This window comes from Talpa europaea, assembly GCF_964194135.1.
Source record: "Talpa europaea genome assembly, chromosome: 8".
Lineage (NCBI taxonomy): Eukaryota > Metazoa > Chordata > Mammalia > Eulipotyphla > Talpidae > Talpa > Talpa europaea.
In genome coordinates, this window is record NC_140075.1 from 11,761,167 (window position 1) to 11,784,636 (window position 23,470).

General features: G+C 32.4%; 1 protein-coding gene across 1 annotated transcript in view; it reads right to left on the bottom strand.

The window, feature by feature from the left end:
* Positions 1–20,695, bottom strand: part of LOC311175148 (vacuolar protein sorting-associated protein 54-like) — a gene marked incomplete at both ends in the record, with an annotated part of 40,402 nt that extends 19,707 nt beyond the window's left edge. Inside the window, 11 exon segments of the mRNA XM_084240079.1 lie at positions 1,278–1,341; positions 4,950–4,962; positions 4,965–5,064; positions 5,659–5,840; positions 6,721–6,850; positions 10,270–10,610; positions 13,017–13,113; positions 15,265–15,320; positions 17,116–17,223; positions 18,391–18,517; positions 20,661–20,695. Of these exon segments, the coding sequence (XP_084096205.1) occupies positions 1,278–1,341; positions 4,950–4,962; positions 4,965–5,064; positions 5,659–5,840; positions 6,721–6,850; positions 10,270–10,610; positions 13,017–13,113; positions 15,265–15,320; positions 17,116–17,223; positions 18,391–18,517; positions 20,661–20,695 (1,253 nt within the window).
* Positions 20,696–23,470: the final 2,775 nt, after the last annotated feature.

Genomic DNA, 23,470 nt, shown 5'->3' on the forward strand with positions numbered 1-23,470 from the left:
AATTTCTTAACTAGAAATAATAATTAAATTAAAGGAATAAGATGATACAGAGATTGAAATAAACTTTCCCCTTCCAGGAAAAGAGCTCCAGAGGAGAAAGAACTCCAGAGAAGCTGTTAATTTACAACATGCGTATTTCAGAGTTTCACAAATAAGAAAAAAATATCATAGAATTGATATTTTGAATATCAAGAATTGATATACTTTTTGAGTGCTTATTAGATCCCAAGAGAAGTCAAAATCTAAGATGTGATCCCTACCTTTGAGGAATCAAGAATCTAACCAAGGAGAGAGATAATTAAATAAATAATTCTAATATACAGGATAAAATGCCACAATAGAGGCATTTCAGAAAAGACTTATTCAGTGACCCAAAAAAACAAAGAAATATAAAGAATTCTGCTCTAGATAACAGATACCTAAACCTTGACTCCAAATTTGGCTCCATTTGAGTCATTTATATTAACTACTTAACCTTCTAAGCTTCAATTTTTGTAACTACAGAAAAGCACATGAATCCTGAAATGTCTACTTCACAATAAGGTTATTAAGATCAAATGAGATGAAAATATTTAAACCATGAAGTGCTATTAAATAACAAAGACATTATTTTAGTTACCCATTTAGTAAAAAGCATGTGATACCAGACTAACATTACTAGAACTTATGTTTTTCTTAGTTAACTTGAATTTGAAATACAGTGATCGGTAAGAGTAAAAAACCTAATGACAAATGATAAAAAAAAAAAAAAACAACCTAGCAACAACCATCAGCTTCTTACTAGGTGCTAGAACTGTGGCAGATACTTTACATTTATTGCCTCTTTACTTCGCAATAATTCTACAAATAGTATTATTTTCCACATTTTGTTTTATAGATAAGGGAAATGAGATACCCAGGGCAACTTTCTTTCCCAAGGTCACAAGTACTTTGACTCCAGAGCCCACAACTTCGACTACTGTGCTATATTTTACACACTAAAAAAGCCATGGAAAAAAAGGAACATTGTGGAGCCACTATACCACCTTGGATTGTGTACCTCTAGATTTATTTTTTTTACAAGAAAAATCATCCAATCCCTCTCTTGTTAAGCCAGTATATTCTCTAATAGCTACAGAATTCTACAACATACAGTAAATAAAAAGGAATCTGTAAATTTCTTTTGAATTCTTAGTAGGCTTTTAGATTGTTAATCCAAAATTCCCAGTTCACATCAAGAGAACTAGAAGACTTACTTTTTAAATAACTGACAACTAATTAATGAAAGTGTCACTCACCCAACAACAGCATACTGTTGTCCCTCAACAATGAGAACTTCAGCTGGTTTCCTTTCTTCTTTTGCTAGAGAATAAAGCAAATAAGTGAGACATGGATATAAGATGAAGTAAATACTGGAGGAAAAATTTTAAACTAGGAAAAAGCTGAAGAAGATAGTCCTTGTTTGGGAATTAGAATCATCTTATTTCTGAAAACAAACATCTATTTCTTGGGAAGCAATCTGTCACAGAATAAAGTATTCTGGGTTTGGAATCAGAGAGACCTGGATTTGAGTTTCAGTCTTGCCAATTACTGGCCAATTATTAACTTCTTTAAGTCTCATAATTTATATCCATTAAACACAGGAAGCATTATCTTTTAAAAGGCTGATGAAATGCATATCCTCTATGTCTTGTACATAATAAATGATCAGTAAGTAATAAAAAAAAATTGGAAAGGCAGAACTAGCATTTTAACTGGTTGTCTTTTCTTTATTAAAATTATTAGACCACAGGTTAATACCTATAATCAAAGTAGACATACATTTAATATTCAAAATTTAAATCTAGAAGTCACTTTATTTCCAGCATATGATATTTTTTACCATTATAAAACAAAATTCTGCATACCGAATTTTGTGAAAAGCACAGTGGGCTAGATTACTGACCTTAATCAGCCAATCATTTTATTATCATGCTTCCCTAAGCTTCCAGTCCCTTGAGTTCTACATTAAATGTATTTGCTTAAAGAAATTCAGTATTTTATAATTTCGAATCACAATTCACTATGTAGGTCATTAAATTTTTTGAGGACAGGGATTGTTTCTTAATTTTCTATATGGTAGAGAAGCAGCACAGTATAGTAGTTAAAAGGCCCTAAAAATCAGACTACCTAACTCTGAATCCCAACTCTACGACTTCCTAGCTATCTAACATTAGGCAAGTTGCTTAATTTCTTTGTTTCCATATTTGTGAAATATGTTAAGTATGGTAAGTAAGTGCCATGAACTTATAAATGAGGTAACAATGTAAAGTGCTTTGAACAAACTGTCTATAAAAAAAACTGTCTATAAAACAATCAATTAATATTAATTGTTATCCATTAACCTTTGTTTCTCCAATGCCTACCCATATAGGTAGTCACTCAATAAATGGTGGATGAATGAATAATAAACGAAGACCTTTAACTTAGTAAGAACTACCAAATGTTAAAACATGAACTTCTAATACATGTATTTTCTTCTCCCTGAGAAGAAAAAAAATCAGGGCAGAAATAGGGTTTGTAAGAGAAACCTCCTATTGTCATTATCCTCCCGAAAGGAAATGAAAATAAACAGTTCACTTAGAGGGGAAAATACATGGTTAAATTCAACCACTTCATCATTTTAATTAAAAACTGTTACGTCTACCAACAGTATATTGCAAGACTATGATCTATGCAGGGAGAGAAAACATGTCTTAGTCATCTGGCATAGCACCTCCAAATATAGCTTGAAAGAGTAGATAAGTGATGTCTTATAATTTTTAACTTGTGATTTAGAATGATTAGAGTGATTTATTTTTCTTTCAGCTTTTGCTATTTGAATGTTTTTTTTTTGCTAATATCACACAATCAATGAAAAAAACTGACTACCAATCTACATTGTTATCTACCAAAAATGGTCACTAGACAACAGAAATTCATTTACTTCAGTTCCTCTCTCTGTCTGACATGAATTATCTATTTTATATCTGTTCTTACACCCTTCTCTCTTGTTATAGTGGTAGAAGAGACAGTCTCTCTGTTTAACTCTGGATTTAATTCCAGAGCTTTGCTCCACAATCATTTTCTCACTCTTATTCTAATTAATCTTTCTAGTTATAGTAAGCATAAAAATAATTCAACTTCTCCTACCTTAAAACTCTCCTCTTACTCCCTTAGTGAATTAAATGATCTAATTTCTCTTAAATATTGAGCTGCCACTTCATCACGCACTTCTTCACATCACATTTGTTAAAGGTAGGTTAACTCTTCCTCACCTTTTGAGTTACTTATCACCGAACTAGTCTGACTCTATCATGCCACTGAATTACCAAGATTACAAATGATCTCCTATATGGCAAACTCTAGTGTTCATCACTTAGTCTTTCTCTAACAGTACAATTACATTTTCTACAAATATGAAGTATATAATTTAAAATATTTCTATGTAAAAATATTAAACTTTCAACATATACACAAAATTTGAAAATGCAGGTACCTGCATCAAAAACATTCAAGAACTTCATAATTTCAAATATATAGTATTACAGGATGAGTTCTACATAAGTTTACAATATTGCATGACAATTCCACTCTAATTAGTACACAAAAAATACCTTAAACATTGCATTTCTTTCAGATGGAACCCAACCAGTATGTGATACTAAATGACAATTCTCTCCGTTAATTTTTTTTTTATTTCTATGTTCCTCTGCATTTCGTCCTACCTCTCTATCCCTTACTTCTTAGTTTCCTTCATAGTTTTCTTTTTTATGTTACTTTATATTTTGGTTTTCTCTACCATACCACTACTACAATACTTGTGATTGCTAATGTATATTTTTTCCAATGGACTTTGCTCTTTCAAAGTAGAATTATAACTATCTCTATCTCAATATCAGACACACAGTACAAGCTTACTAGTGCTCAATGAATGGATACATGTGTCTAAACAATATGTTACAGTGGTTAAGAACATATCTAAATTATTCCCTTAGAGACAGAGGAGTGCAATTGCTGGGTCATACAGCAGATCCATATTTAATCCTTTGAGAAACCTCTATATTGTTTTCCTCAGGGGCTGGACCAACCTACATTCCTAACAAGAAGGTTTCTTTTTCTCTAATTCCTCACCAGCACTTGTTTTTGGTCTTTTTGATATGGGCCAGACTCTCACATGTGAGGTGATATCTCATTGTAGTTTTGATATGTTTTTCCCTGATAATAAGTGATGATAAACATTTTGTCATGTGCCTGTCTGTATATCTTCTTTGAAGAATATATAAACACTAATTCAAATGGAAACATGAACTCCCATGTGCACTGCAGTACAATTTACAAAATAGCCAAGCTATGGAAACAAACTAAGTGCCCAAATACAGATAAGTGGATCAGGAAGATGTGGTGTATATATATATATATATATATATATATATATATATATATATATATATATATAAAGTGGAATACTACTCAGCTATCAAAAAAGATGAACTCTTGCCATTTGCAGAAACATGGATGGAGCTGGAAGGGACTAGGCTAAGGGAAATAAGTCAAAGGGGACAGACACATACCAAATATATTTGTCACTTCTATATGGGATACAGAAAAAACAAAAATAGGATTAAAGTAAAACTAAGAACTAACCCTAGGAAGGTGACTACAGAACTAAGATTATTGGGGGAGTGAGAAGATGGAGGAGGGGAGACCACAGCAAAGTGAAGAGGGAGCATGATGGACTATGATGGTGGAGTACAGGTATCTTGGTAGTGGGTGTGGTGTGGTAATAATGCCTGGCAACACCTGGTGAAGGGAAATCCTATACTACTAATACAAAAATAATGAGGTAAAACAATGTTACCTCAATAATAGGACAAAAAGGAAAAGAAATATTACAGTAATGACAATTTTAAAACATTGGAGGAAATTTTGTTTAAAAAAAATACACATACCTCCCGATTTTTTTTTTCAGGTAAAGCAATCTTTCCATCTGATATGGAGTCAACAAGATCCTGGAATTCTGCAGGAACATCAGCTTGCTTCCAGTGCTCGTTGTCTAAGAGGAGGCTATTGAGAAGTATAAAGAAAGGAGGGTAAACTTTTAATAATACCTCAACACCATCTTCCTTGGCAGAAAAGGAAAAGCTGAGTGAGCACATAAGACTTTAGTTGTTTTTTTTAGTAACCACAAAGACTACATGTATCTTGGTTAAATCAAGTAGAGAGTCAATGCAATAAAAGGCACTGAGTTTTCAAATAGTTAATGGCCATTATTATTAGTACCCATGACTTATCAGTGATTAACACCGTAATAAACTAAAAACATTCATAAACAGTACAAATGCTTTCATAAAAGCTTTCCCTTTTAATATCTCCCAGCCTAACCAAGAAAAGTGGTGAAACAGAATTTACTTTGGGTGGGAAAGGAAAAACCAATCTATTGAGTGTCTTCTTGGAAAGCACTTTCATGAAAATAAACATTTTTGTCCCATTTCAAAAGCTAAGAAATGTGATTTTAATTCCACAATCTGCCCAATTAAAAGAAAAAAAAATGTCAACGGTTTTGGCTAGTGAATTAAGTTTTCTTCTTTTAAATATAATTATATTTTATAAAGAAAAGGAAAACAAATTTGAAAAATGGAATGGAGATGATAATGATACCTGAGTTTGGTTTTTCTCTCTTCATGAAACCTATTTACAAATTTGTTAGCTTGACTCTGAAGTGCTCCAAGTAATGACATGCTTTTTCTTCCACAGATTTGTTCAGTGTCTGAAATGAATGTTTCCATTACTCTAGAAAGTGTTATGAATTCTGTAGAATTTAGCTTCTCAAGAAAACCATCCTGAATTTTAAAGATGAGACAAAAATCATGACAGAGAGTTAATAGCAAATATAGATATTTTATAAAACCAACTTAGCTTAGGAAATGTAAATATTATATTATTTTATAATGTGTCATATGATCATCTTAATTCATTTTAAAAATTCATTTAAAATGAAATTGCTCAATAATTCAGTCTAAGAATTTAAACATAAAAAGCGTAAGATTGTCTAGATTTTATTCTAACCATTCTATAATGTTTTAGCTCAAGTAAATCCAAGTCCATGGGCCTCTCTGGTAGTACAAGGGGTTAAGTCTCAGCACTATGAAGCTATCTCCAGCTAGTATGGCATGAGTTCTATCTCTGGCCAGGGAGCTAACCCACATGGCGCAGCAAACCTCTGTTTCCACCTGTTCTGCTCCTCACTCTGTCTCAAATGAATCCTCGCACCCCCTGCACCTCTGGCCTATACCCCAGTTTTTGTATTCATAAATAAGTCTTAAAAAGAAAAAGTAATTTTAAAAAATTATAAAAATAAATAAGTCCAGGTCATACTATACAATTTTCACAATATTTGAGTTCCATTAATTTTATTAATACATTGTTTGACTAGTTATACACACATTTACATATATACATACATATAAAACAGTATTCATTTCAAATTAAATATTAAGGCATTACGTTTCAAAATAAATCATTTAATCATTCATTTGTAAAGAAGATTAGTTTTCCTGTTTCTTTTATTTGAGTTATTTTAAATTTCAATCACACCAGTACAATTAACCTAATTGTTAAGAATAAAATATGCATTATGGGGAACACAGGGGCATGCAAGGATGTAATTTCAGATCTTCAAAATAATTATATTATGTATAAAATTGTATCAAAATAGCTAACCTTTGCTCTTGACATGAGAAATTTAACAGCTCGATCATGGCATATATCTGAGGCACTATACAATAACTCCTGGATATTATTTGCCAGTTTTCCTAGCTCTAAGTCAGTTAATTTCATGTCTTCACTGGCCCTGAAAGTGATAAAAAGAGGTTAAGTCAGGGATAGTTTTGAACACATTATTCTCCATAGGTAACATCAATAAAATACAAAAAGCTATAAAATTCACATTTGCAGAAAAATTCTGTAATATATCAAACATTTAGGTTTTGTTGTAAAGAATCACTTAAAGAAGTTCAAACAATATTTTACCCTAATCTTACATAAGATAATTTTCTCTCTCTGCTGTAGTGTTCTTAATAGTTCACACTCCAACTAAATATTCTGTAAAAACTAAGCAAAACTTCTAATTTTGGTACAAGGAGGTAGCTGTAGGTTATGCAACAGCAGGAGGAAGAAGAAAGGAATATTACTCTATGGCAAGGAGGTCCTTTTTTCATTTGTAATTATAAATAATTATTAATGTGCAATTCAACTGAACTAATTATTTCCTAAGCATTTACTATGTTTAAGTGCTATACACAGGAAAGGATACAATAGGTTGCTGCCCTCAAGGAATTTACAGTAGAACAGTGGTTATAAGAAGTAATTTTCAAAAAAAAAGTCATTTTCCAGTTCTGAGAAGCAAATACAAGACATTTTGTTTTAAACATATCCCCCCTGAATCATTTATAAAGACTGCTGGTTCCAAGTTTAGAATTCAGCTTACTGTTACCAGGAGCCACATTAAATGTATTAGCATTACTTTTCTCCCTTTTAGTTGAATTCAAATAACTTTCAAAGACATTACAAAGAATCTGTATGTATGAGAATTAGAGGGAAACTATTTCTCCTGGGTTAAATATTAGAGAAAGGTTACACATTGTTCTTCAGAAGTACAATATCACTAAACACATTTAATAATGCTTTAAATAAGAGGAATTAATATTTTAAAAATACCATCAGAAATATCTTGCTCGATTTTCACTCTCTAAGACAGATACATACATATCTATTTATAGACAAGGAAACTGAATCTTTAAAAGTTCAAGTGATCTACCCAAGGTGGCAAGATTATGAGGCTAGGACTACAATGCTAGATTATTCTATTGCTAACCTCGAAGCTTCCTCTACTCCAACATTTGTTCGAGTCCAGAGCTATTTCATACCACCTCCTACAAAACTGTTTAAATTTCTTTTTTTTCAAGATTTTATTTATTTTTAATTTATATTATTTTTTTAATTTTATATATTTTTACATCATTTTTCATTTTTTGTACAATGTATGCATTTTCATCTTGGTTATAGTCCCCATACAATTCCCACCCCTCCCCCTTGTTTTTATCTTACTCCCTCGCACGCCCCCCAGTGTGTCTTTGGTTTATAGTTGCTTGTTGATTTTGATTTTACTTTATTATGATTAGTCTTTTTCCTGGTCCCTTATTTCTTATATAAGAAAAGGAAAGAAAAAGGACACTTGTAGACATGAGTGAGCAGAAAGAGTTGCTCTGAAAGGAGCATGTTTGTTAAAAGAGATGCCTGCATAGGCACAGGTGGGCAGTAGAGCTGCCTGTTTGCTTAAATTTCAAAGCTCTAATTTACTATTGAAATAAAATTTTATTTTCTGAAGGATTTCTAAAAATTGACAGCATTTAACAATAAGATTAATAATTTGAAATTCTTGGCAATGTGCTACCAATTCACAAAGATAAAAACATCAAATAAGAAAAGCCTTTTAAAAAGTACAGAGTGAGGGTCTCCCTGGTGGCACAGGTAACGGTTGTGCGCCGCACTGTGAAGCTGTCCGCAGCCTGTGCAGCGCGGGTTCGATTCAGGCCAGCAGGAGAGGGTCCCACATGGCAAAACAGATCTCTCCTGTCTCACCCGCTGCTCCCCTCAGCAGTATATTTTGTCAGTCTGCCTGTTTTGTTCCCTGCTCTGTCTTTGGTGAATCCTCTCACCCTCCCCCACATCTGGTCTATACCCCAGATCTTGTATAAACAAATAAATAAATCTTTAAAAAAAAGTACAGAGTGAGCATACATTGTACAAAAAGGAAGAATGATGCAAAATATTAAAAAAAAAAGGACAGAGAGGCCATCTGGTGATGCAGGGGTCTCTGCGTTATCAGTCAGGCTATCTCCAGCCCTCCAGCCACAGCAGCTTGAGTTCGATCCCTGGCCAGGGAGCTGACACACACGGCTCAGGGGGCCTCTCCTGTCTCTCCCACTGCTCCCTTCAGCAGTGTATCTTGGTAGGTCTGCCTGTTCTGCTCCCCATTCTGACTCTGGTGAATCCTCTCATTCCCTGTCTCCTGCACATGTGGCCTACATACCAGTTCTTGTATGCATAAATAAATAAAAATAAATCTTTAAAAAAGGTATAGAGTGCCAATCAAAAAAGTTGGGAAGTTTGGTGGGGAGTTTGGTGGTTTTAACAATAATTTATTTAATTACTTGCAATTTTACTTTTTAAAATTTTTTTTATAGAGGCATGCTTTTATTTATTTATTTGTTTGTTTTTTGTTTATACATGCACTGGGTACAGTCAGAAGCACGGGAGGGTGGGAGAATTCACCAGAGCCAGAGCGGGGAGCAGAGCAGGCAGAAGGACCGAAGTACACTGCTGAGGGGAGCAGCGGGCGGCAGGAGAGGTCTGCGCACCATTTGGGACCCTCCTCCGGTGGCCGGGGAGCAGCCGGGGATCGAACCAGCGCCGCAGAGGCCGCGGGCAGCTTCGCAACCCAGCGCTCAACCGCTGCGCCACCGGGGAGGCCCCAAAATATTTCTTCTTTTTAAAGTTTAAATGGATCTCTTTCATGTTAATAGAAAAAAAAAAAAAAACCCCTCCAAAACATGATCAAGCAGTTCTACCTGTGAGTATAAATAGACAAAAGATTTGAAAATGGGAGCTCAAAGACATTCGCATAACTGTTCACTGTAGCTCTATTCACAATAGCCAAAAGATGAATGGGTAAACAACATGTGGTATATACACACAAAAGTCTTTAAAAGGAAGGAAATTCCAATACATACTACAACATGGATGAATTGAGAAAATTATGCTAAGTTAAATAAGCCAGTTACATAAGAACAATTAACTATATGATTCCACTTAGGTGAAATATCTATAGTAGTCAAATTCATAAAGACAGAAAGAAGGGTGATTTACCTGGGGATAGGTGGAGGAGGAAATTGGGAAATGTTGCTTATTGGGGTATATTCAATAGTTTGTTTTGCAAGGTAAACATTCTGGAGATAGGTTGTAAAACAATGTGTATATACTTACTACTTGAGCTGTGTACTCAGAAACAGTGAAGATGGGAAATTTTGTTATGTGACTTTTACAACATTTTTAAAATAAAAAAAAATTAATGACAAAACTTAATTCTTTTCATTACTTTTCTTTTTCCATTTTCTGCCTAGAAAATTACTTTTTTGTGTCCATATCTGCATATAGTTTACATAGAATGACTCAAAATATCCTTACATTGGCAGCAGCCATAATACTCACATAATATCCACACCTCCTGGAGTAGCAGAACATGATGTCTGCTCTTTGCTGGATGAAGAATCAGTAGTACATTCTGGTTCAGATACGGAATCACTACTGCAGGGTTCACTATTTGGAGATACATTTGTTTGAGAGGTAGTGTCAACTGCTGTAGATGCTAATTCACCCTCAATGAATGCATCACTTATAAACATGCCTTCATGGATTAAATAAGCCACCTCTGTGTCCAGTGAATTATCTTTTGTAGCATTCTTCTGTTGAGAAATCTCCTCCAATTCTTTAGTCCTTTCGTTTTTGTCAAGAACTGAGAGAACAACACTGTGAATAGTATTTAACGTTGCCTACAAGAAAACAGGACACATTTTAAAAAGGTTTAAAATATCTTTTATCTAAAGTTCCCAAAAGTGAATCTGTGTATGTACTCTTAACATCTTATAAATGAGTGACAGTCATGCTTATCAAAATTGGTACTGATCTTTTACTATACTGTAAAGGTCACCTGTAAAAAAGTACTCAAGAGAAATAAGTCCCCTAAAGTTTAGGAATAAAGTTCTATGTAGTCATTGAATTTGTAAATAAAAAGCGCCCTTAAATACACTGCATAACTTCTTTAAAAGGTTACACTAAACATAACACTACCTTGCTTGTCAGACAATCATATTCATTGTTGTGCCTACTTAAAAGGAAAAAAATTCATACTCCTTACCATGCCTACCTACCTAGCCCAATACATATTTCACCTTGTGCCTATGTCTCACTCACAAACTACTCTCCAGACATTCTGGTTTTCTTTCTAGTCTTCTAACATTCCACTTTTCCTGTATCATTACCTGGAATCTTCTTCACATTGATGTTTGCATACACATTTCCTTCTTATCATTCAGTTTCTTGTACGAATGTCACTTCCACAAGGAGGCCCTCCCTGACTATTCTCCCAGAACTCCATGGCTTTACCCATTCGTATCACTATGTTAAATTTTTTAATTCTAAGTCTCTTTTTCACTAGAATGTTACCTCCATGAGATACTATAATCCTAAGAATGCCTTGAGTAGTGGTTAGCACACAGCAGGTATTCAAATACTGCTGCATGTAAAAGAATGAAACAATACTATTTTACATCATACACAAAAATCAAATCAATCAAAATGGATAAAAGACCTGGACATAATATATGACCATAAAATACATAGAAGACAGGCAAAAAACTTCATGATACAAGCTTTAGAGATATCTTTACAGATTCTTCCCCAAAAGCAAGGAAAATAAAAGAGAATATAAGCAACTGGGACAACATCAAGCTAAAAAGCTTCTGCATAGCAATAGAGACTGTAACTAAAACAAAGAGACACCTTACTGAATGGGAGAAAATATTTGCACACCATACATCTGACAAGGGATGAATATCAAAGATCTACAAAGAGTTCATACACCTCAACAAATAAAAACCATCAAAAATTGGGCCAAAGAGTTAAATAGTCACTTCTCCAAAGAAGACATATAGATAGCCAAAAGGCACATGAAAAATGTTCACATTATCAGGGAAATGCAAATTAAAAAATGCAATCAGATACCACTTCATTCTTGTGAGAATGGCCCCTATCAAAAAGACCAGCAACAACAAACGCTGGCAAGGGTGTGGAGAAGAAGGAACCCTCTTCTACTATTCCTGGGAATATAGACTGGTCCAGCCCCCAGAGAAAGCCGTGTGGAGGTTATTCAAAAGACTAAAAGTGGATCTGCCATACAACCCAGCAATTCCATTCCTAGGAATCTACCCAAAGAATATAAAAACACTAATTCAAAAGGAAACTGCACCCCTATGTTCGCTGTAGCACTACTAACAACAGCCAAGATATGAAAATAACCAAAACCAGATGAACAGATGGAGAAAATGTGGTATATATACACAATGGAATACAACTCAATGATCAAAAAAACAAACAAACAAAAAAAAAACTCATGTAATTTGCAGCAACATGGATAGAGCTAGAAGAGGTTATGTTAAGTGAGTTAAGGCAGAAAGAAAAAGAGAAACACAGGATGGTATCACTTATAAGTGGGATACAAAGAAACCAAACAAAGGGTAAGACAAATTCAAATACTAAAACCAACCCGTGAAAGCTGACCATGAAGCTGAGGCATCCAGAGGGAGTAGAAGGAATGAGAAGAGGGGAGGAGGGAGAGCACAACAGACTATGGTGAAGATTATTGGTGATTGGTGGTAGAAATGCTATGGTGACTACACCTGAGGGAGAAATCCTATACTGTCAAAACCCTAACAAGGATGTAAACTAATGGTACTTCAATAAAATAAAAAAAGAAAACTGCAATAAAGCACATGAGTAGGGCAATTTGAATATGCACTATAAATTCAAAAATGTATTTATAGCAACATTAAATTTCTAGAATAAGTATTGGAAGGGATTATTGAGTGTTTCACAATATTGTAACTCCAGATAATCTAGAGAAAGTCATGCATTGCAATGTCATAAGTGAAAATATTATTATATAACAGGAAAAGCCAAATAAGCATAGTATTTCTTTGTAAGATAAAGCGAAACATTAAAAACTATAAAAATTACCAAGATACTCTAAGCACTTTAAATTTTAATTATAACAAAGTTTCTTTAGAAAAATTATAAAAACAAAGAAATTACTTTATTCTATTTTGATTATATACGTATGTTATATATCTAGAAAACTGATAACTTAGGGATATTATGGACAAATAATCACATAAGCTTACCTTAACTCTCTGTAGAAAAATTGTAAATTTAGAGAATATATCCTTTAGTAGTTCAAACCACTGAGGAAAATTCAACATTCTCATCTGATCTGCAAGTCTAGAAAAAATAATTCAAACAAAAACAATGACTGTGTTTGGGTCACACAATACCTACAAATTGGAGAAAACCATGCTAACTACTCTCTAGTAACAGGAGAATAAACTTCAATTTCATTAGATATCTAACTAAAACCATAGAATTGAATTAGTCAACTACCAAACATATTGTTTAAATATGTCTAATGCTAATCCAGTCAAGTATACTGACTATCATATAGTAATTCCATGTGAATGCTAAATGACTACTGAGAGTAAGCTCATAGACAAATAAACCAACTTTTGTTAAAGGCGGAAAATATATATTCCACAATAAAAATTTTTAAATAATATCTTCCCCAACGAACTTAATAATAACCTACTTTTCTAACTATAAACTAAAAAAGTACTTTTCCACATATGAAAGTTAATATAGCATGATGGTTAAGAGCATGGGCTCTTGGGACATACTGCCTTAGGTCACTAGCTATTTAACTCTGGGCAAGTTACTTAATCCCTCCATGCTCTAATTTTCTCCTCTTAATAAGGGGAAAGTATCAGAATGATTTATAGTGCATAAGAAAGTGACATATAGGCATTAGCCAATATTATATTAGTATTTATTATACTAGCATATAAACATTTAAGTCTATTCACATATTTTTATACAAATACATATATTGGTGTATACATAAGTGTAGAGATACATTATATTACCTTAATACATACTAGTATAGGCAATATTTGTATAGCTAACATTAACAATTTTAAGGTAAAAAATTAATGTAAAACAGAATTCCATAAAGATATTTTATAGTACCACAATGACTATTACTCTAAATTTTGAATGAATGTTGCTGAGGTCAGGAGTTTATTTTCAAGATACTTGAAATATAGAAAGTTTCCTGTTCAAGTTGAGAAAATTCCCTGGGGAAGAAGAAAATAAAAAGCAATTGATTCTCTATGGCCATAGGGCTTTTTTTTTTTTTTTTAAGAATCATTTATTTATTTATTTATTTGTTTGTTTGTTTGTTTGTTTATTTATTTATTTATTTATTTATTTATTTATTTATTTATTAAGGCCAAACTCATAGAATGTGAGTTTTATTTATACGAATTTATTTATTTCATATAAATCACATTTATTTATTTATACGAGCACTGGGTACACTCAGAAGCACGGGAGTGTGAGAGAATTCACCAGAGCCACAGGGGAGAGCAGAGAAGGCAGACTGACGAAGTATACCGCTGAGGGGAGCAGCAGGCAGCAGGAGAGGTCTGCACGCCATGTGGGTCCCTCGCCTGGTGGCCAGGGATTGAACTGGCACTGTAGAGGCTGTGGGCAGCTTCACAACCCAGCACTCAACCACTGCACCACCGGAGAGGCCCCTGGTCATAGGGCTTTTAATAGAGTCTCAATAATTGTTTCAATTACTAGTGAATTCTGCCATGTTTAGAGTTGTTTCAACAGTTCAAATTGAGTTTTCATTAGGTAAAAGTGTAGAAATTAAAACTCCATAATTCACATTCTATGATTTTGGCCTTAATAAATTCAATTGTTCTTGCAATTCATCTTAGGTCAATAATGTTTAGATACATGTGCATGAGTAATTCATAGTTACAAATTATTTATCACTATTCTCAAAATAAAATAAGAATTTCAAGAGTGAAGATAAAAATTTACAGATTGGATAATTCAAAATTATACTAAAATTTCTTAAAGCCAATTTTAAGCGGTGTTCTAATTAGATAAGTAAATAATTTATATTTGACACACTTTCTCTTTTATGAATTATCTTCAATTCTCCCTTAATGTCTACATTATTATTCCTCTCCATCTACTCTCTGCTCTGGAGAGCTTGGAGAACCATGAGCCCTTACAAAAGCCTGGAAATAGGAAAGGTACTTTTACTGATAGCTCCATCTCCCTTCCTGAAGGGTTGCTCAGAAATATTGTCTTCCTCCAGAGAACGGCATAGATTTTTTTCCAATTACTACATATTTTTCTCCTGAGTTTTATTAACTTCTCTTTTCCCTTGTTCCTTAAAGGTACTGACGTTTTTCTATTCACTACCTGTACCTTAGTCAATAATTCTTTAAATCCCCCTCACTATCAGTATGATGGGTAATCTTTTCCTTGGCTGATTGTTTCTAACCTAGTATTTATACTTACTTCACAACAGCATCAGTGTCTATGTCTTCTATTTGTGAAATTTTGTTAATTACACACTGGAAATTAAAAAAAAATTTGATTAATGTCTTCCAAATTCTAAGTGTTACATGTTCATTATAAAAAGGACCTCAATGATGTTGATAATCATTTTACCAGAAGTTTTGACTCATATATAGCTAAATGTGTTTAAATAATTGTAGCATTACCCTTACCCTATTAAATTATTACAGAGTATGCTTGAACTATAATAAAATGTCCTATTATATAGTTCTTCAAAATTATACACCAAAATCACAAAACTTTAATACATAGGACTAAGGTAGAAGTTCCATATTAAAATCCCCCAAAAAACTCATTTTAAAGGTTCTATTTCCTTGCAATACACGAACAGTTTAAAGTTAAAAAACAACAACAAAGCCTTATACTTCAGAAGTCTAGAAATTAAAACATAGCAGTTTAAACTTACTTAAAAATATGACATACATACACAGAAAATTGTATAAATTATGTTAAACTCAAAAAATTTGATAAGAAATTTATCTCTGTAAACAGAATTCAGATAATGAAATTGGAAATTGCCTATAAGCTCCTCTCTTGCTCTCCTTCTAGTCATTACTTCTTTCCAAAAGAAGCCACTCTCCTAATTTCTGACACTTTAGATTAATTTTCCTTGTGTCTAAAGTTTACATACATAGAATGAGATTGTGTATATTCCTTTGTGTCTGATTCCTTTGACTCTTCTCTATATATGTGATGTTATCCACATTGCTCCAAACAAATTTATTCATTCACCATTCTATTTACTTTTTTTCTGTTGATGATGGGTTGTTTCCAGTTTCTATTAGCACTATTTCTGTCATGAAAATTCTTGTGTTCCATTTAGAAAGCTTATGTAAACATAAGTCACAATGTATATTTTGTGTTAGTACCTATTGTCAACAATTTTCAAAATTTTACAGAGTTTTAGGCAGTGACGGAAAAAGGTAAAATGGGGTGACTATAATCTTTTTCAGCTTACTTAAATAAAACATTAAAATCCTAACTATGTGTGTCAATTTAATGATCATTACCAATGAAGTATAATCAATACATTAAAAATTATTTTTTTCAAATATAGAACTGATGTTCAGTGAATGAGATTTCTCTGAGTAAAAGAATCAAAGATCATTTAATTTATAAATGAAATTTTAATTTATAAATTAAATAAATTATAATTTATAAATTAAGTTTTAATTTATAATTTATTAGAGATTAGGTAAGAGCAAATAAATATTTATCTACTGCTGATGAGAGTATAAATTGGTAAAAACTTTCTAGAAAGCAATTCTGCTCCATTCCAAACAATTTAAAAATACTTTCCACTCTCTGACTGAGAATTCCACTTCTTAGACTCAATTATAAGAAAATAGTCTTAAATATGAAAAACCAAGGAAACCAAAGTTTACACCAAAGATGTCTGTCAGTGTTCCTTATAGTACCGAATTGAAAACTAAATAGCCAATATAGAGAAAAGGTTAAAAAGGATTAACCAACATAATGGTAGAATATTATATAACCAGTAAAAATTGTTTTTCAAGGCTTATATATGTTGATGCTATCTCGTGATTCAGCTAAAATACATGTACAACTCAAAACCATACTCACAGTGTGATAACAATAAAAAACTAAGAAGCTACACAAAGAAATAAAGTGATAATCTTTTGACTAGTAGGGATATGCTTTTCTTCTATTTTTTCTATGTTCAAATAAATGAGAAAATATTACTATTATGCTACATACATTATTACTAGGATCATGCAAAAAACTTTTTACAAGATTCTATACCAAAATGTAATAAAAATATATACTTACCTGTTTAATGATATTCTTTGCTGTAATAATCATTTCTTCACTATAGATTTCTAAAAAATTAAGTTTTCTTTGTTTTAAAAGTCCAAATACAAGAGATACTAGTCTTTCCTATTAAAATAAAACAAACATATGTAATTTCACACTTTAATCTCAGAAGAAGAAATATTCAATATCAAGGGTTTTATTGCTTGATCCTCAATCTCTACCCTACATACAGTATTTTCTATAAGCTTAAAAGAAATCCTTCCACAGCAACCTTGTCATTATATTTTTCTAAAATCTGATCATTTCTAAAAATGGTTAAATCCTTATTCCACTACACTGGATCATGTGAAATTGATTTAGGGACAAAACAATATAAGAGGTTTTTTTGGCCAACCTCCAACAAGCTAGAAATTATCCTACTCAAACTGTGATGACCAAAAATATTCTATGAAACCCATAGTTATTTTTATTAACTTTTTAATATGTTTTCATAAAAAAATTTATTGATTTGTCATTTACAAAAATACCTAGGTTTGGGAGTACACCTTCACACTTCAACATGCTTCACTTGCCATCAACCAAAGCTCCAATGTCACTACACTATTTACCTTCCCCCTGCCCTTTCTTTACCTTCCTCCCTCCTTCACCCCCAGACTGCTGGGAACTATCATCCAGAATTACATTTGTTATGTTTTGCCAGTTTTCTTTGGGTAGAGACCTGTGCTTTTTAATTTGTGGTCTAAAAGACTAGAATATTGATCTGGACTATGTTATCCATAGGGAATTAACTGAAATGTACACAAAAATCTCTTTATCTACATATGCTGCTCAGCTGTTTGGTATTAATCAGCATTGTGTAGTTAACAAATAAGCAAAACCTAAATATGATCTATTTGTATCAAACATGTTCATAATAGGTACTAAGTGAATGTGAAGATCTGAAAATAACCACATAATGATAATCACTTTTTATAAGACCTATGCCAGTGCATGCATACATGTGGATAAAAGTTCATCTGCCCTATATCTATACTTTGAACTCAGTTTTTAACTATGTGACATTGTTTTAACTCTAATTTCTAATTAAGTTATAAAGTTATTTTATTCTCTAATTTTGTAAGATAATGACCGATTAAATGGTAACATAGTGAAGGACTTCATAGATCAGCTAGAACTTGAAATTTAAGAAAATTTTGCTCACACTAATCTGAGAAGAACATGTTCTAAACTAAGGTTGTTTGTAATTAACACTAAGGACATGAATTTCATTCCAGAGTTCAAAACACATACCTCTTCTAAAATCTGACAGTCATCTTCCAGTGGTCTATTTAAGTCACTGTGAGAATAAGTAGAAAATTCTGCAATCATCATTTTATCTATCAGTTTTTCTAATTCACAAAGTTGTGATCCCAAATGCCTATGAAGGAAAATGTTATATTATATATACATATATATATTTATTAAATATCCAAGTTTACATCATGATAAGGGAAAGCAGCTGGCAAAACTTTCCCTGCTGACAGTATTTGTGCAAATATGTGATGTTTTAGTAAAATGGTAACTTTCAACTTATTAAATAACTAAAATAGCTTTATATAACCTCACAAATACTAATTTTCTTTTTATATCTTTAAACCCCAGCTACTTAAATGTGTTGCATAAAACTAGGATACAGAAATTTCAGGACTGCTTTCTTGTCTTCTTTCACAGATAAAATATTCAGATATTCTAAGTTTGTTCCTCATTAACCACTTACTGAATAGCAACACTGGTAGTTCACCAGCTACTCATTTATTCAGCAAACTAGTCAACAAATACAAATATGTGCCAGGCTGTGTTCTGGGAGGGTACAAATATCTGAAGGACTATCAGTATAGATTGACTCAATTCTCTATCATTATCAGTTTGAGTTATGGTATAACATCCCTCTGGTCATTAAACTAAAAGTCAATACACAATATGTTTAAACTGAAAACATAAAAATACCAACATACAGGAGCCTCCCTGGTGGTGCAGGAGTTAAAGTCTCAGCACTATCAAGCTATGGTCTGTCACTGTACCATTCAATCCTGGGCCAGGGAGCTAACCCACAATGTGCAGCAGATTTCTGTCTCACCTACCTCTCCTTAGTGTATTTCAGAAGCTCTGCCTGTTCTGCTCCCCACTCAGTCTCTGGTGAATCCTTTCTCTCCCACCTCTTTACCTCCTGCCCTGCACCTGTGGCCTATATCCCAGGTTCCTGTATGCATAAATAAAAATAAATCTTAAAAAAAATACCAATATACAATTTATCCATGAACAACTTTTCACTTAAAATATAATGCTTCTTTGTAGTCTACCACTAACATTTGCAGATATTAGCTGCAGTTAAAGTGAGAAGTACTCTAATCTGGGATGAGCTGTGGGGGTAGTAAAGACAAGTACTACTAAAGGTATTTGGAATATTTTCCCTTGAAAAAAACATGGCTTATATCCAAATGACAAGATAGGAACCGTGAAGATTCTGCTCTGCAAGGTAGTAAGGATGAGTACCTTAATATATAAAAGGATGTTTGTGACACAATACAATGACTTTATAAAAACAAGAGAGTGAAAAATCTAGATAATTAAGTTAGTTAAAGATATTTCAAAACATAAGTGAAATACGCTAACAGGAAATCTATACTTCAGTGTTAAAAAAAATCCTTTTAAAAAGGCTCTATCTTTTGGGGCAATTTAAAAACATTTATATTTAAATGTTTAAATTTAATCTTAAAATTAAGCAATTAAAATTTATAATTAAATAATGAACAAACATCTAAAAAATCTACATTTACTTGGGGAAAACCACGTAATGTTGACCACTGTCTTTACTAAGAACAGATATATAGCACATTAACAAAAACACTTAAAAATCTATATATTGGGCCTCTCTGGTGGCACAAGGGGTTAAGCTCCGCACTATGAAGCAATCTGCAGCCTCTGCAGCACAAATTCAATCCCCGGCTGGCCAGGGAGCTACCCACATGGCACGCAGACCTCTCCTGCCTCGCCCACTGCTCCACTCAGCAGTGTACTTCAGTCAATCTGCCTGTTCTGTTCCCCACTCTGTCTCTGGTGAATCCTCTCACCCCCCGCATCTCTGGCCTGTACCCCAGCTCTTGTATGCATAAATAAATAAATCTTAAAAAAAAATCTGTACATTTACTTGGGGAGAAACCACTTAATGCTGGAAACTGCCTTTAGGAAGAACAAATATATGCACATTAACAAAACATTTGAAGTCTGGTAAACTTTTAGACAAATCCACTGCTACTGTATAAACAACATATGGGATGTGGGTACAACGATAATGGTGAAAAATCTGATAATTGAAAAACTATAGATTTGTTTAGCCTATGAACATTATTTCTTACAGTGAATTAGATGGTTAATAAGGTTCTCAGAAATGGCACCAACATCTCACACTAAACCAATTTAGAAGATATCCACCAGTATAAACTAAAACATTGCCATAAAGAAAATTTGGCAATGTCTAACATAATTACATAGGTAATTAGCCTTTGATATAGGATTCTCACTTATCAGAATCTGTGTCAAAAATATAATCATGCATTGCTTAATGACAGGGATACATTCTGAGAAATACAATGTTAGGCAATTTTATTGTGTAAATGTCAGTAATTATACAAAATGACATAGCACTGCCTACACTACATGCCTAGGCTATATGGAAAAGTCTACTGGGACCATTGTTGTAATATTCAGTCCCCATTGTTGACTGAAAACTCATTAAGCAACATGACTCTATGATGATTAAAATACAAAGAAACAAAAATAAAATAAAATAAAATAAAATAAAATAAAATACAAAGAAACATATACTTACTGTAGTACGGGTTGTAACTACAAATAAATAGATGACTAGTTGAATATATCATAATACTATATACTTTAAAGAGAATTTAGAAATGCCAATAACTAATATAGCTACAGAGAAGTTTTTCAATTGTTTTTTTTCATTACTGCCCTTCTCATTCCTAATAAGTATTTTCAGACATTTTTATTCTTAATGATACCCTTATACACACACAGTATATCTGTTTAACAATCTAAGATCCTTCCCACTCTTCAAGAATCAATTTTGTTCTCTTAGGGTGATATTTCCCATTGAGAATGCATATTGTAGAGTGATTTTCAGAGTATACTGTAAGGTGAAAACAACAAGGTAGAAAAATGTATATATAAATGCAGATAAGAAAGACAGATGAATAAACATGAACTAAAACTTTTTTAAATGGTGACTTAAAGAGTAGGGAAGAAAAGGAAGGGGAATAAGATTAAAGTTAAATTTCTCTGAATATTTTTTGTTTCATAGATTTGACTTTGGAGTCATGTAATTACTTAGCATGGTTATAAAACATCACATTTAAAATTAATCCTTAATATCCAAAAGAAAATTTAAAAAAATTTACATGTGTATAAAATTATTGACAATTTTACACAAAAAAGTATTTCTTTTTTGTTTATTTGTTTTGAAATTGCATTATTTTTTATTGAGGTTATACTGGTTTACAACACTGTATATGATTTAAGAGTATGGATTTATATCTCTTCAGATGTCTGTTGTCACACCACACCACCACAAAAGCATCTATAATCCCAAAGAAGAATTACTTTAAATGACTTTAAAACATAGCAATGTATCAGTTCATCATACAAGGCCTGTATCTTGAAGAAAGGAAGAGAAAGAAATCTATGTGTTTGTAGTAACATTAGCTTTAAGAACACTGCATATATAGTGTGTGATAAAACAAATGAGTAATTATATTGGGTTCATTAAAAAACAGTTTTCAGCCTGTTTGAGAAGATACATATGTAAGATTAAAGAATTAAAAACTCTCATAGACCTGAATTTAAATTAGAAATATAAATATGAATTCATACATTTTCTTGAAAAAGGTAGTTATTTTCTAGCCTCGCCCACTACAATAATGACAAATCCAATAACAAGGAACACCTCTGGTACCAGATTATGATTTATAAATACCACTTCCTATACAATTAAAAATAGCCTGCACATTATTACTAAGCTTATCAAAAATATTTTGTAGTAGATTAATCTGTCAAGACATATAGTAGAGTGGTAAAAGTAATCTACTGAAAAGATAAAAAACGAAAACATCACTGCGTGCAAAAGGCCTTAGGTCTATATATCTAGCTAAATAAATTGGAACAATTCCAATGCTTTCTACTTTGATATGCCTCAATCTGTACCGTAATTCAGATCTCCTAAACTGTATCTTTTCCATGAAGATCTCTTCGCTGCTTTTTATCAGTGTAACTTACATGTCAATAAACTATAGTAATACTAGTTTCATCAAAGAGTAGAAAGTCTGTTTTTTTGTCCTTATCCCAGAGTATACAATGTGGATGTTTTCTTACTATCATGTTTTGAATATCTAAATTTAGGAGATTTTCAGGATCAAATAAAATGTTGAATACCTTTGATAAATACCTTTGATTCCCTTACATGGAATCTCAATATCGTATATGATCAATGAACTCACAATAAGCTGGAACGTACAATTAATACTGAATATTTTCCATCTTTTCTTTGCAGAAAGAAAAAAGGATTGTGACTAGAAAACAAGCTAGCTTCATTAACTTTTATCATAAAATCAATTATTATGCTAAGTTCTAATTCAGTAAACATGTAACTCAATTGCCCACATAGTTTTACATCTAAAGCACTTATAAAGTTAGTATTGATGTTCACAGTGATCTGTTTGTAGTTCTATAAATCCTCACACAAATATATTAAAAATCATACACACTTCTAGGGTCAGATGAGAACTGGGTTGAATATGGGCTCCACTGTTTTATAACTTGACCTGGAGCAAGTTATCTAGGACTTTCTCTGTCTCTCTTTCCTTATCTTTTGAAATGGGGTAAGATTACCTATCTAATAAAGGGGTTTTTTTTTGGTAGGGGGAGTCAAATAATAAATGTAATATACTTAACACAGTTTTTGGTACAGAGTACCAAAATATTCAATAACTGTTCTTAGGTTTTATGGTGGTGTTGGTAAGAGTGGTAGTAAGTAGTAAGAAAAGTTATCAATGGTGAAAACTAAGTTTCTACAAAAACCTTTACAAGATAGAGCAAATAACATTTCATTTCTGAATATCAAAGTAACTGATATTTAGCTATATCAAAGTAACTTTTTATTTCAAAAGCTACACAATACCAAGGTTCAATATAGATGTAGACCCTATATTGCATTTGCTTAATAAGTATTTAAATGCCATTAACCTCACCAACACTTAAATTAGTATAGATCATAAATGACATATTGTCACAGTGATTACCATTCACTTTTATTAACAGA